Raw genomic sequence first — 15,118 nt, 5'->3', positions numbered from 1 at the left:
GCGGGCTTGAACGAGTTTGGACGGGAAAAAGCCCATTCACTGGGCCGGACGTGATACCAGTCCAGAGAAGATTTGTCCGAACACGACCGATGACCAAGACCCCCGAGTTTTTCCTTCTTGACCATCGTCTGCGAACAAGTTCTTCCAATCGTTGTTGGCTCCATGGGTTGTCCTAGAGCGCCAGCAAGTTCTGACTCTTCTCCCGAATTTCATGGGCCTAACTTCTTATCGACTCAAACATGTTTTGGCAGTTCCTAGTCACTTTGGGTGCGTTTGGTTCGGCTTTTGGAGAATGTCTTTGAGAAAATACAAAGGCCTTTAGACTAAAGGGATTTAGTGAAATGCAAAGACTGTTTGGTAAATTGTAATTGAAAAATGCCTTGAAATGCAGCTTTGGAAAAATGCTGTTTGGTAAACATAAATTCGGAAGGTCTCTAGATGTGATTAAATTTTAGTTTTTAAATGCAATTTGTTTAAAATTAAAAAAATAATTGTTACATATGCACAAATTTATAATTAAAAAATTAAATCAAAGTGGATATCTCAACTAAAAAGAGAGCAATTGCACTATAATAAACATGGTCGCATATGTCTCGAGGAAAAAAATACGTTATCCTTGAATATTACAAACTTCTTATTTCTTAAAGTTGTTGCTATTTGATCATACAAACGTGTCACGTTAGCGAATATATTATCATTTCAAGCATTCAAATATTTATTTATATCATAGAGTCAACCGAATATCCATCACATCTCCCATCACCGGAAATATACTTAACAAATTTCCCGATGTACTTATCCCTGCTTTTACATTTGACCAAAATGCGAAAGAATGCTTAACCACACACCTCATACATATGTCCTCCTGCAGCTGGACTTCTTAATTCTGGACAATTACTAAACACGCACACACAAAGAAAGAAATAGAAAAGCATTCCAAACTTGCTGAAGATCACATATAGCAAAGCTCACAGACAATGAATTTCTTCTGCAGAGAACCGATTCGATCCCTTTTGAATGATTATATGCCCCATGAGATCAACTATCCGAATGCACATCAAGCTGGACTTGTGGATATGCAAACTTCATGCCTCATAGAGATACCCATCTAGTTTTGTTGTTGAAGGCACCAATAAACCGTCTAAGTTTGACATCGAAGGCTCTTGGATTCAATCTATCAAAACCGCCAACACCAAAGCATAAATGGTGGCATTATACGGAAACCTTCTCTATTGCCAGTAACCATTCATACGGATTTCATCAGTTGTAAATGAGAACCATCACATATTTCAAGTGAAAAAAACTTGTAGAAAAGGCAATACATCACTTCAAAAGAAAGATTTCAATTCACCATAGATTTCAACAAATTTCTCTCTTGGTTTTTCATTCCTCTAAGCTGTGTCATTGCATTGACCAAATTCTGACATACAAAAGAAAGAGAGTTGAATACGATCCTCTCGCTTTAATAAAAAAAATAAAGGAACTAGCATCAAACAAAGCACAGTCTCCACAATTCATTAACTCAGGCTTGCAGAAAGGCAATACCCCAAATGCTTAGGCAAAGTCAAGCGCAACATGTTGAACATCTTTCTACCAAAATACCACAATAACGCCACAAAGTCGTCAAAACAAAGTAAAACTAAGAGCAGCTAATCTAAGATAGCTGCAACACTGCGAATTACACGAAACATATGCACCCAAGGCAGACAAAATGACAGTTTTATTTCTCCAATTCAACTAAGACAATCCCAAATTTTACAACATCACCATCAGTAAGCAGACTCTCCCAATCTACTGCTAGATACCTTGCACTCTTCCATCTCCATAAAAAACTTTGTATTACTTGACCAGTAATATCCTCAATCAAGCACAATATCGAAAGTACCATGTGCTGCCAAAAACAAAAACAATTGTTCAGGCTCTCAAAAAACAATGCACTTTGCCCTCCTTCAGGCACAACACCAACCAAATAAGCATTGAACATCAGTGTCTCCATGGAACGAACAACTTCATCATTCACCAAAATCCTGAATTCTAACAGTAGTTCCCTGCCATCATACAACATTACTTATCATATATCCGACCATTGATCAGGGCATGGACTAATCTACTGAGAACAAGCTTAACGACGGAGAGTATTACAACCAAAAGCACAAAACATAACAATCCGTGATGATAGACATATTCATAATCCTAAGCAGCATTGAGTTATTGCCATTCAGTACTCTTGAGCAAGCTAAATTCAGGGAAAAACGGTAATGGATCGATTGCTACTGCATTTTTGAAATAGACTAGCTAATCACACCAAATCATGTCCGAGCCATATCGAATGCAACTAAATTGCTTATCGGGTTGAGTTTAACATTAGTGGCAGAGATTAGTAGCGAAACAAAGGTGCCTTGTCCGTGGAGTTGCGAAGAGAGAGGAAGCCGTCGCGATAGACATTGCGCTTCAGCTTCAGCTTCAGGTGCTTCGTGAAGTTGATGTTCCATTTCTTCGGAGCTTCCATGGTCGTCGCATTTAGGATGAAGAAGATTTCTAGAGCAACGAATGTGGCACCAATTATCGGCATTGTGATGACTCGAAACTATTTAATGCGAGAAATTAGCACACCAACCAGGGCGACGACGTCTCGGGTGGCCATGGCGAGGATATCGGTGCACGAGACCCTATTCCAGCAGCTCAGGACCGCGTCGACGGCCGCTTTCGCCTTGATCACGGTGTCGAACCTGTCTCCAGCCAGCGACAAGTTGTTCTGATGGTCCTTCTCCGCCTTTGTTGCTAGCGGTGGACGCCACGATCACCGAAGCGTCACAACCCCACTTATCCAAAGAAAGTACCAAAACACAAATGGGTTAATCCCGAACAAAAATGAATAGATGGGTCTTCAAATTCAATCACGGGGTATCGGAAATACCTTGACGAAGCAATCATGGAAAAAGAGATGAAGAGTACCAGGGACAGTGACGAAGGTCTGCTGGAACTTCTGCCAGACGGCATTGCGCACGATGCTCTCGACGTTTGGGCACACGTTGGCATAGAAGTTCTGCCTCAAGGGATACCTTCTTCAAGCACGGTAATGCGGGGGTCGCGCTACCTCGGCGAACCTCGCAACAATGGATTTGCTGCGGTGGTGCAACCGTAGACCAGGAGATCGGCGACGAGCATCACCCAGGCGACCGAAAGCGTACAGGCAAGCGATGTCACCAGCTGAGCTGCGTTCGGGGGGGAAAGAAGAGAGGCGAGCTCGCTCCGCTTAGGAGGAGAAAAGCGACAGATGCAAGGGTTTTCAGGTTAAAAAGGGTAAATGTTGAATTATGAAGACTGAATGAGGGCAAGATTGGAAATTAAAAATATTCATTAACTCAGCCTTTTTGTATGCCGAGAAAGCTAGAAAGCTAAAGCAGGTAAGGAGGAGCCTTGAGTTAAAGGCCTTTAGAAGGGATTGGAAATGCTAGCATTTGGGAAATGGGCTCTTAAAAAATAATTGCCAAACACTCTAGCATTTGGCTAAGAGACTTTACAGGCCCAAAGAGCTTTGCAAGTGGGTTCCCAAACGCAGCCTTTATCGCTTAGCTCAAATACCAGATGGAGCAACCCGTTTAGGTTTTCCGTTGACTGGGGTGTTGGGTCAGCTCCGAAGCCCTCGGGAGCGTGGAAGAGGAAGTGAGAGCGATGGAGGTGGAGGTGGGGCTAGGGGCGGCGGCGAAGACATTCCGGCTGGAGAAGGCGGTGTGCAGCCACGGGCTGTTCATGACGTGCCCCAACCGTTGGGACCCACTCTCTCTCTCCCTCTCTCGCCCCCTCCGTCTCCCCGACGATGATGTCCCCGTCATGGTCCGCATTTCCCACCCTCCTCGCTCCGCCTCCCTCCGCCTCCTCGTCCACGGCGTCTCCGCTCTCTCCCCCTCGCAGCATCACTCCCTCCTGGTCCGTTATTTCACTCTATCCCTCCCAAACGTCTTCCCTTTCGTTGGACTGATCGTGTGTTCTTCTTTTTGTCTATGAACAGAGGCAAGTGAGGCGGATGCTTCGGCTGTCGGATGAGGACGAGAGGAAGGCGAGTGAGTTCGAGAAGATGTGCGGAGCGATGAGGGAAGCCCCCGACTGCGTGAGGGAGTTCGGGGGAAGAGTGTTCAGGTCTCCCACTCTGTTCGAGGACATGGTCAAGTGCATCCTCCTCTGCAACTGCCAGTTTGTCTTCTTCTCCTTCTCCTCCTCCTCGCCTTTCACACATTACCCTTTATTAGCTCTTTGAGTTTCTCTTTACTGAAAAATCTGTACTGTGCCCGCCTTTTATGGAGTGGCCATCTTCATTCCAACTCTATTGCTGACTCTTCGAAATCCAAATTTGATCCCCGGAACTATTCGAAAACAATATGAACCAGGACTAATCATTGAATGTCCGGCTTTCAGTTTTGAAGAGAGAAACGAGAAAAGAAAAAGGAATGGATATGCTTAGTTCAAACTCTTCATTAAGCGGGTCCAACCTGTGATTGATGAAAAAGTACTTTTTAATGTCTATACAGCTTGATGCCTTACTCGGGCTTTGACGGATCAGGCTGCACGAATTACACTCATTCACATTTCGAGTAAACTCGTAGGGTGATTGATCGGCTTCTTGATTAGGTGGTCGAGGACTTTGAGCATGGCTCAAGCACTTTGCGAGCTACAGCTTGAGCTGCAGCGTAACTCATCTAACTCATCTTGTATGGAAGATAGAGATGGTATTCGCGATATCGCCAAAGGCGTGGCTTCACATTTGGCTCCAACAACACCTGCTGCAAAGGAGGCAAGGAGAAAAGGGGGCAGATGCAAGACTCAAACCAATTTAATGACCAAGTTTGCGGATGTTACTCCTGAAGCACAAATAGCTACAAGCACAGGGATGGAGGCTGTCAAATTGGGTATTGACAGCCATAAGATTCACCAATTGTCCTCAGGCTTATCTTCTTCAGATGCCTGTAGCTCACAGTGTGACCACCAATCTCGTCTGGCTTCCGAAGAAACTTGTGAGACTTCTGAGGAAGATCGCAAGCGAGGTGCACGTGAAGAGCCTATTGTGCAAATCGATCATGTAGAAGAATGCTGGTGGGATGTGGTTGGAAACTTTCCTAGCCCAAGAGAACTAGCAAGCCTTGATGAAGGTTTTCTGGCAAAACGCTGTAATCTTGGTTATAGAGCTGGTCGGATTGTGAAGCTTTCTCAGGGTATTGTTGAGGGCAGGATAAACCTGAATCAATTGGAAGAGATTTGTGATACACGGTGCTTGTCCAGTTATGCTGATCTAACTGAGAGGCTGAGGCAAATCCATGGTTTCGGTCCTTTTACATGTGCCAATGTGCTGATGTGCATGGGATTCTACCATGCCATTCCAACTGATTCTGAAACAATGAGGCATTTGCAGCAGGTATGCTCTGTGGCTTCACTTTTAGTGTATTTGCTTCTGACCTAAAAGGAGATTTGGTACTGTAGGTCCACGGAAAAAATTCTACCATTCAAACTGCTCAAAGTGATGTAGAGGATATCTATGGACGGTATGCTCCATTTCAGTTCCTCGCATACTGGTACGCCGTGAGAGGCTATGAACTCTATTACATGCTCTTTCCTTCTTTGATTTAATTCATATTCCACACTAACAAAACATGATTGTATCTTTTTTGTGATGAGCAGGGCGGAGTTGTGGAACTTTTACGGGGAAAGATTTGGGAATCTAAGTGCAATGCCTCTGTCAAACTATAAGCTGATTACTGCCACCAATATGAAAAAGAAAGGAAGTCGTGGAAAAAAGAGGAGGAAGCTATCCTCGTGAAGCATGGGCCCCTTATCTTTGTTCCATTCATGGGACAGAGCAAGCTGTTCTTGATCTGTAGGAGCGTGCTGGTAGTTCTTCTCATCCTTCTTGGCTTACAATATGCATTCAAGACCTTCATATCTAGCATTTTACTCTAACGAGGTCTATATGATTCCTCACTCCATTCCCTCTATTTTTGCTAGCAAATTCATGTTCTTAACCTATCAAGCAAAATGCCGGGCAGTGATCAGATTCTTCGAATGTCGAGACTTATGAAGATTGGACTGTCCTGTCTAGATGTTGAAAGGTACTGACAGGATGACACATTCTTAGCTTCATTGAATTGGCCATCTCTCTTTGCTTATCCCATGTCTTCTTTACCGGCACTGAAATGATCTCTGCTCCTTTCTTTTCTTTCTTTTCTTGTCGAGATACTTTTGATCATGCAGTTAAAGGCTCTTTGTATCAGTTTGTAATAGCCTGTTTATGCAGATCTACGCGCAACCATAGAGTACACGGTTCCTTTTAGCATGTGCGAGTAATACACCTGTTCCGGCCCAAAAAAAGAAAGAGTAATACACCTGTGCATCTAAACTATCTGTCAAAGAGAGAGATATCTGCGGTCGTTTGGGCTACCACTGAAAGCACGAGTTGTTCGTTCTCGCCATTAGATCCTTCCTTTTGGCATCTCCGATGATAATTCTCATTTCGAATGGGAAAAAAAAGGAAGCCCGATATTTCAGGTGCTATGAGAGCTCATCGAGTCTTTATTTGTAATGCTTTCGCATTCCATCTGGTTCCGGGGAAGTTGTTCCTTTTCACGGTTGCCCGCGAGTAAAATGGCGACCTCAAATGACTCGATCCCGAGTTGAGACCTCTTTGATAGAAGGGATAATGACACGAAGGATACCATTTAATATGTAATATGGTCTTTAAATTTTTAATTTGACCAATATAATTCATGAACTTGTGAATATGTTCAATGTAGTTCTTGAATTTTTAATTCGATCATTGTGGTCCCCGAACTTTTGAAATATGTTTAACTTAGTATTTGAATTATGAGAAAATGTTCAACATGTCCTTTTACTAATTCAAGTTCAAGGACGACTTTGATTATTTTCTTATAGTTCAGGGAGGCAAGGATTAAGTTAAACATGTTTTAAAAGTTCGAGGGCCACATTGAACAAATTGAAAGTTCATGGATCATATTGCACATTGAACTAAAGTTCAAGGACCATACTGGTCAAATTAAAAGTTCGGGGATCACATTGCATGTTGAGTAAATGTTTAGGGGCCATTTGTGTCATTTTCCCTTCATATTGCAAATTGAAGTTGTTCCTTTTCACGGTTGCCCCACGAGTACGATGGCGACCGCGAATGACTCAATTGCTAGTTGTTCTCGAGAAGTTGTTCCATTTCACGGTTGCCCCACGGTTTGCAGAAAATAAATGATTTGGAAAATCCTATAAGCAAATGTTTATATCGCTTAAAAATTTGAATGAATGAAAATTACTTTTATTTTCTGTAAAAATATTTAGATATAAATTGTTATCGGTACTGAAAATACTTTTCATTTACTAACTATTTGAAGCGATCATTTTTGGGGGAATTTTTTTTTTCAGATTATTTGTTCTACGCTAAACAAACGGAGCCTATGAGTGCAACAAATACGTGGAAGCTTCTACGGGGCTCCGAGCATAGAGATGCTCATGGTGAACTTTTAGCTTGCGAAAGAAGATGCATGAAATCTGTCATTTTAGTGCATTAGGATATGGTTTGACAAGTTACGGGGTGATGGAAAATTTCATAGATCGTTTAAGGTGTTGTTGCTGATGGACCAGCGGAATCTGTTTGGAGTTAATACATTACCTAATTGGATATAAATGTTAGGTAGTCCGTACCAAAACTCGGCCCAATAGTTCTCCCTTGAATTTCTAATCTTAGCGGGAAGTTTATGAAAAAAAAAAATGCCTTAATCATATTGTACGGACGCCAATTCAATCTCATATCTTTTAATTTGAACAACTTAATCCTAAAGCCTTATGACGATTTGCCAATGTAGTTATTTCGGGCAAAATGTGTTTTAAATTGCTGACATGAAGGCTAACCGTCCTATATAGCACGAATGCAGATACTTTTTTTTATTCTTCTTTTTTTTTTTATTTCCCTCCACAAGCCACAGGCGAAGGCATGGACGTCCTTGCTGGCCAATAGTAAGAAGAGAGAGAGAGAGAGAATAGAATAAAAGAAGGAAAAAAGAAAGATATTCAAAAAGTAAAAAATATTCATGTCGGTCCATATCGTGCTAGAAGATAGTCGATGTTCATATCAGTAATTTTTAATCAAAATTGATCAAAATGACTAAACTGACAAATTCCACAAAAAAATTTAGAACTAGATCAATCAAATTACCAATTTTAGGATTTGAACTACATTCGTGCAACAGATTTAGAATATACTGTTTTTTTTTTTTGTAATTTATCCCAGGTCTTAATTATCAATGTAAGGTTTTTTTGAGAGCTAGCAAGAAAAGACGCTGGAAGAAAAACCATGTGAGGACACTGAACCATTGACGTTACCACAATAATGACGTGGGCCCGCGGCCCGCCGTCCATACAAGGACAGTCCCCCCGATCTGGACATTGAATATCTCAAATTACGTGAGTGTCGGTCGAGGAAGGAGGAGTGAAAAAAAATCGCGAATCTTGTTCGCAATTAACGGTAAAAACTACACGCAGAAATTCATTCACAAGGATGGTTGATCTTCAAAACTTCCACGTTCCGAGAAGATTAAGACTTACCTTTTTTCCATATCGATTCTATAACGGACGGTCGTTGAGAAAAACAGGAGATGATGAAGAAATCAATTTCTCTCTCTTAATCCTCTATGCCTTTTTTGTTAACTATCTACGGATGATAAAAATCAAAATCGGTGTATGTTCGTTAAACGCTATTATCAATAGATTGGAGAGAGGATTAGGCTTCTTTTGAAAGCGTTACTATTCAAGGTGGCCCTTCAAGATGTGCATTTCATCAAAACATATTAGGATCGCACTTTTTCAATTGTATGTTTTCGTAGCCAATGTATTTAACTTTATAGCATATAAATAATCATCAAATCATAATTAATAAAGTCGTGTGGGCCATAATTATTCTTACAAATCTTGGAGTGTCGGCAAAGGCGTTTTGGTTAAATGAAGGTGACGTTGTACCCGGCGATGACTAAGACGGAGAAGAAGGATCGAAACGAAGCGTTTTAACTCAAGTTGGGGGGAAAGGGAGATGTGTGGTGGGGACGCTCTTACAGCTCACGGATGTTGTTGTTGTTGTTGTTTCTTTTGCTTTTTAACTTCTTAGAATTGGAAAAGGATGGCCAAACCACGTGGGTTACACTGAAACATCCAATCCCGTTGGAAATGAATTTGGACTATTTTATTTGTATCTATTTTCTCATCAATGTAAATTTTTTCATTAAATTTGATTTCATCAGGCTGACGGACTTGAATCCACAGCTTTCGCCTTGACAAGGCGATGCTCTAATCAATTAAACTACAATCCCCATTAAATAAAGTTTGGAAATACGTACTCTTATGATTGCATTTAAACCCCTTTTTTTTTTCTAATTCGAAACACAAACTAAAGGGATGTATTGATATTTCCATGGATGGGGCACTTTAGTGAAAGCGACACGGATTACTAGTAATCCCTTTATTATTGCCAAATCGAGTATCATTCTATCTTCAAATGACAAAAAAAAAATATTTTACTTGCACTTTATACTTAGAGATCCTGGTATTATGAAACTCGACTTTTAGCGATAAAAAAGAAGAAGAAGAAGAATTCGTGTGGACAAATAAAATAAATAAAACAGAGGAAATAAAAGCGATAGGAATATATCACAAAATCGTACTTTTTTCTATGCTTTTATTTTAGCCTAGCATGCAATGTCATCTTTGGACTTCAAATTTGTGCAATGTGGTCTAACATTGACCAATGTAGAAATTACAAATGAATACATGGACTTACTAGGAAAATCCTTGGGGAAAAAAATTATGGGGAGATGAGAAGCAAAATCACTATGGAAATTTAAGAATTACAAAAATAATTTGAGAAAAACGATAGTTTTATTGCTTCTAAGCCTTAACATTGGCCAAAGCCTTTAGAGAATCCAAGACATGCTCAACATGATCCTCGAACCATCGATAAAATGTTCTTCAATGTGGCACTTTTTGTTTGCTCAAACGACGAGTGGGGCGTTATTACGAGACCACGTGAATTATTAAGTGTTGAGTTAATTTATTTTTAAGTGTGTCACAACATATTGTCATGTTAATAGTTCTCCCAATATTGTTATATAAACGATTTTTTTTAAAATAAAAGTGCAATGGAGCTCTAAAATTTATCACGAAAGTGCAATCGAATTTTTTAATTTTTAAAAAGTGTAATTAAGTCATAAAACTTGTCATATTGATTCCATCATGTCCTTCTATTAATTACACTTTTTGAAAAGTTGTAAGACTTGATTGCATTTTTGTGACAAATTTTAAGGCTTTATTCTATTTTTTGAACGTTTTAGGACTCGAATGTATTTTCGTGATTAATTTTAGGATTTGATTGAACTCTTTGCAAGTTTCAAAATTTATTTTTTATTTTATGATAAATTTTAAGGCTTTAAATGCATTTATTTTAGTTTTTTTTTTTTTTACTAAACGATCAGTCCAGATGTCTGAACCTTCCGTCCATGCACACACTCTTTAGACAAATGAAAATTGGAGAACATTGCGGACAGAGGGTCGCTGTCGGTTAGTGGACTGGGCACTGTCATCCACCCGACGCTCAATTTGTACGCATCCGAAACATCAGTCCTCCCAACCATAATACACGGATTCATCACATCTGATCAGATGGATCGCCTCCACATGCCCATCCATCATCTCCTTCTTTGACTCATCGAAGCAAAGCATCTCCAGCCCACCCACCGTCGTCTTCATCCCACCTCCATCGTCAACATAAACAAAGAGCCACCACCCTCCATTGTTGGTGATACCTCCATTTTTCTACTCTTTCTCCGAGACGAATCTTTGACGCAGATCTATCTTTCTCTCTCTCTCTCTCTCTGTGCCACTGTCTGTCGGTGCATCTTCTTCTTCCTTCCCTTTTATCGGAGGTGGAACAGACCCAGAGAAGCGCGGTGGCCTCTGCTTCTCTCTAGTGCTTTTCAGCAAGTGAGTAAGCCAGTGGTGACCCGGTTGGTCTTCTTGGTCCGACAATGAGCATGTACGGACGGGATCCCTGGGGGGGTCCCCTGGAGATCAACGCCGCCGACTCCGCCACCGAGGACGAGCGCAGCCGCAACCTCAACGACTACGACCGCGCCGCCCTCTCCAACTCCCGCCCCCTCGACGAGACCCAGCAGAGCTGGCTCCTCGGCCAGGGCGAGCAGCAGAAGAAGAAGAAGTACGTCGACCTCGGCTGCATCATCGTCAGCCGCAAGATCTTCGTCTGGACTGTCGGCACCGTCCTCGTCTGCGGCCTCCTCGCCGGCCTCGTCACCCTCATCGTCAAGACCGTCCCCCGCCACCACCGCGGCCGCTCTCCCCCCGACAACTACACCCTCGCCCTCCACAAGTCCCTCATGTTCTTCAACGCCCAGCGCTGTAAAGTCCTCTTCTTTCTCTCGACGCTCCCTCCCTCTCTCAGATCTCATCACTTCTGTGATGGGGCTTGAATTGTTCCTATTTGTGTGTGTCCTAATTTGTTGTGGACTCTGTAAACTGTCTGTGGAATTGCTATTTTAAGCAAATTTCGGCTTTTACGCCTGCAGCTGGGAAGCTCCCTAAGCATAACAATGTGTCGTGGAGGGGCAACTCCTGTCTTCAAGATGGCAAGTCCGATTCGTCCTCGGTGATGAAGGATCTGGTGGGAGGGTACTACGATGCCGGGGACGCCATCAAGTTCAACTTCCCTGCGTCGTTCGCCATGACCATGCTCAGCTGGAGCGTCATCGAGTACAGCGCCAAGTACGAGGCCGCAGGGGAGCTCAGCCACGTCAAGGAAATCATCAAGTGGGGCACCGATTACTTCCTCAAGACCTTCAATTCCTCCGCCGACACCATCGACAGCGTTGCTGCTCAGGTATGATTGTCTTGCTTTCGCAATTTTCCTGTCCCAGTGAAATTGATAGAGTGATGTGTTGGGATGATCTCGTTTCACGACTTAATAATCGCTTGCAGACAATTGCCATTCCTGGGTCACTTCTGATTGCCTAGCTTAAAGGAAGAAAAATTGTTGCCTGTAATTTGTTTATAAATGCACTTGAGTAGAGTTGGGTGTGATGAAGGAGATTGGGCAAAGCATTGATCTGAGTTGTTTGTCACCTTGTTCATCGATGCCAAGGCTGTGTGAGAACGTGATGTCTGATCAAGATACTTAGGACGTGCAGCTTTCATTAACTTTCTGGCCTGAGTGTTGCGGGAGACTCGTGGACTCTCCCGGGGGTGCATTTTGCAAGAGATCCCGTCTGATTTCTTCAGATTGAAATGCTTCTCATAGAGATCCCGATCTGTTTATTTAACTGGAACCTCATTTCTACAAAATTTTGTCTTAACTGATTGCCCCGTTTGGTTGATTTGCATCTATTTTTCCCCTTTTCCATCAGGTCGGTTCTGGGGATACTTCTGGAGGAAGCACTACTTCGAATGATCATTACTGCTGGATGCGTCCCGAAGACATTGATTATCCACGGCCTGTAACTGTATGTCACAGCTGCTCAGATCTTGCTGCCGAGATGGCCGCTGCTTTAGCTGCTGCTTCAATTGTTTTCAAGGACAACAAGGCCTACTCTCAGAAACTAGTTCATGGTGCCAAAACGCTCTTCCATTTTTCGAGGCTACAGCGAGGGAGGTACAGTGCTGGTGGATCAGAAGCTGCAATTTTCTATAACTCCACCAGTTACTGGGATGAGTTTATCTGGGGTGGTGCTTGGTTGTACTATGCAACCGGTAATTCCTCTTATTTGCAACTTGCTACCACTCCTGGTCTCGCGAAGCATGCTGGTGCTTTCTGGGGAGGACCAGATTATGGCGTGCTTAGCTGGGACAACAAGCTTGCTGGTGCTCAGGTAAGTTTAGTATCTCATAGAGGTCTTTCCCCCCTTTTTACTGAGATATATACTTAACACACTCCTTATCATTCAGTTATCGATATGTTGAGAGTCTGAAGTACAATGCCCATGTTTGAGAATCCAAGATCTCTATAATTTGCTAGTCTTTCGTATGTGGAAGTATCTATAGCAAGTCCGGTTGTTGAGACTTTCAATTATTTTTAAATGCCAACTGTTTCATGTTCATGAGGAGTTAAGTAAGGCAACTGCTTCATTAATATGCAAAGATCTTTGTGTTTGAATTCATTTCTTGAAGGAGGGGAAAAAAAAAGAGAGAACTCAATGCACTCAAAGTGAAAACTGTTGAGCCATCTCTCTGTGAAACTCTTTTTGGTTTTTTTCATTGCCTGGATGCTGTGGTGGGTTCAGAAGCTGATTCCTCTTTCTTCACTGTCCCAACTCTTAAGTCTAATGCATGAGAAGTAACTAGATTTGTTGGGTCCATATACATGCAGCAGCAGATGCTCCATTGATTTGTCTTTTATTGAGATAGATGGATTTAGGATGTATTTAACTCGTCATTTTGACACCTATGTTCTGACCAATGCAATGATCTAATATGCCTGTTGCAAACTTGTAGGTGCTCCTAAGCCGTCTGAGGTTGTTCCTCAGCCCTGGGTATCCGTACGAGGAAATGCTGAGGACATTTCACAATCAGACCAGCATAATTATGTGCTCTTACCTGCCTATCTTCACAAGCTTCAATAGAACCAAAGGTAATGTCTCTTCAGAGATGGCATAGGGTGGAGTGGACAAGGAATACATGTAGTGAACTAGTTGGCAGCTTAGTCTCATGTTCCGTTTTTGCCTTTCTTACAGGCGGCTTGATCCAGTTGAACCATGGAAGACCCCAGCCTCTTCAATATGTTGTCAATGCAGCCTTCCTGGCCACTGTATTCAGTGACTATCTTGATGCTGCGGATACTCCTGGATGGTACTGTGGGCCCAATTTCTATTCTACTGATGTCTTGCGTGATTTTGCGAGGACGCAGGTATGTCGTTCGTGCTTCTCAAGTTTTCTAGAAACATTTTGGTACTGCCTCTGTTTTAGTTAATTGCTTTTTGATGCGAAGATGCTGAAAAAAATTAGATGCTAACTCCATCTCTGATTCTCTAATGGGATCTCTAGATCGATTACATCCTCGGGAAAAATCCTCGGAAAATGAGCTACATTGTCGGCTTTGGTGAGCATTACCCGAGACATGCGCATCACAGAGGTGCGTCCATCCCAAAGAATAAGGTCAAGTACAACTGCAAAGGCGGATGGAAATGGAGGGACACATCGAAGCCGAACCCGAACACGCTAGTGGGAGCAATGGTTGCGGGTCCCGATCGGCGCGACGGCTTCCATGATGTCCGTTCGAACTACAACTACACGGAACCCACTCTCGCAGGGAACGCAGGATTGGTTGCGGCACTCGTGGCCTTATCAGGCGACGGGAGCGCTAAGATCGACAAGAACACGATATTCTCTGCAGTGCCTCCCATGTTTCCCACTCCACCGCCACCTCCAGCTCCATGGAAACCATGAGTTTGGCTGGTGCGGGTTTTGTATGCAGCTGAGTTGTGAGTAGATTTTTCAAAGTTACCACTTGGGAAGATGAAAGGAATGCCGAACGAGGCGGGGATTGTGTATGACAACCCGAAGAAGAGGAAGGAGAAGGGAAAGGGGACTTCTTGACATAATGCATTGGCATAGAAAATGCTCTGGAAAACAGTTGAACCGGGGACCGTCTTTTTTGTTCTTTCAATCTTTGTGAAATACTGTGGTATATAGTGTATGAAGACATCGATCATGTATTCTTTGAAACTTGACCACTTGCACAACATATATGATGAAACGTTCGAACAGGATTTGCTGAAGTGCTCTTTTAACTTGTGGATCAGAGTAATCAGACATCTTCCTAGTTTTGCTCTGTTGCATTCCGAAAGGTCCTCGGATTCTGTGAGATTGGGGATGCTCCAATGAGCGAAAACCCTCATTTTTTCAGGGTTTGTTTGTTCGAAAATATAGCTGTTTTCGGAAAAACTATTTTTGATTTTTCGATATGAAAACCTAACCGGAAAAATGTGCTCCAATAACTTAATCCTACATGGCTCGCTAGAGTATCCGGTTTGCAATAAATAAATTAAAAATTAAAAGAAAAGCTAAAACACTAAAA

The 15,118-nt window shown here is 42.3% G+C and overlaps 2 protein-coding genes and 1 long non-coding RNA gene across 7 annotated transcripts; 2 read left to right on the top strand and 1 right to left on the bottom strand.

The window, feature by feature from the left end:
- The first annotated feature begins 20 nt into the window (after positions 1 to 20).
- On the top strand, positions 21 to 6,160 carry LOC115757551. 5 transcript variants are annotated; one of them, XR_007198471.1, is made up of 7 exons: positions 24 to 264; positions 3,625 to 3,930; positions 4,013 to 4,194; positions 4,630 to 5,410; positions 5,476 to 5,567; positions 5,674 to 5,883; positions 5,998 to 6,160. XR_007198471.1 is itself a non-coding variant. In XM_030697841.2 (6 exons), exons 2-6 carry the CDS (start codon positions 3,676 to 3,678, stop codon positions 5,810 to 5,812), a joined length of 1,419 nt encoding a protein of 472 aa, XP_030553701.1. In that variant the 5' UTR covers positions 21 to 264; positions 3,625 to 3,675; the 3' UTR covers positions 5,813 to 6,160. The 5 variants fall into 5 exon arrangements, 4 of the variants coding, with proteins under 4 accessions (XP_030553701.1, XP_048135172.1, XP_048135173.1 ...); XM_030697841.2 differs by having other exon boundaries at positions 21 to 264; positions 5,476 to 5,537; positions 5,674 to 6,160; XM_048279215.1 differs by having other exon boundaries at positions 21 to 264; positions 5,664 to 6,160.
- LOC125315115 lies at positions 1,592 to 2,030 on the bottom strand. Its single transcript, XR_007198480.1, has 2 exons — positions 1,967 to 2,030; positions 1,592 to 1,891 (listed from the first exon to the last, which is right to left on the bottom strand). It is a non-coding gene; the product is annotated as an uncharacterized LOC125315115 (long non-coding RNA).
- A 4,550-nt stretch (positions 6,161 to 10,710) lies between the features above and the next one.
- On the top strand, positions 10,711 to 14,819 carry LOC115757549 (endoglucanase 25). Its single transcript, XM_030697837.2, has 7 exons — positions 10,711 to 11,451; positions 11,619 to 11,929; positions 12,453 to 12,914; positions 13,537 to 13,672; positions 13,776 to 13,948; positions 14,086 to 14,507; positions 14,542 to 14,819. Exons 1-6 carry the CDS (start codon positions 11,064 to 11,066, stop codon positions 14,485 to 14,487), a joined length of 1,872 nt encoding a protein of 623 aa, XP_030553697.1. The 5' UTR covers positions 10,711 to 11,063; the 3' UTR covers positions 14,488 to 14,507; positions 14,542 to 14,819.
- The last annotated feature ends 299 nt before the right edge of the window (positions 14,820 to 15,118 follow it).

The sequence above is a fragment of the Rhodamnia argentea genome, chromosome 5 (assembly GCF_020921035.1).
Source record: "Rhodamnia argentea isolate NSW1041297 chromosome 5, ASM2092103v1, whole genome shotgun sequence".
Lineage (NCBI taxonomy): Eukaryota > Viridiplantae > Streptophyta > Magnoliopsida > Myrtales > Myrtaceae > Rhodamnia > Rhodamnia argentea.
This window is presented reverse-complemented; position numbering and strand designations above follow the sequence as displayed.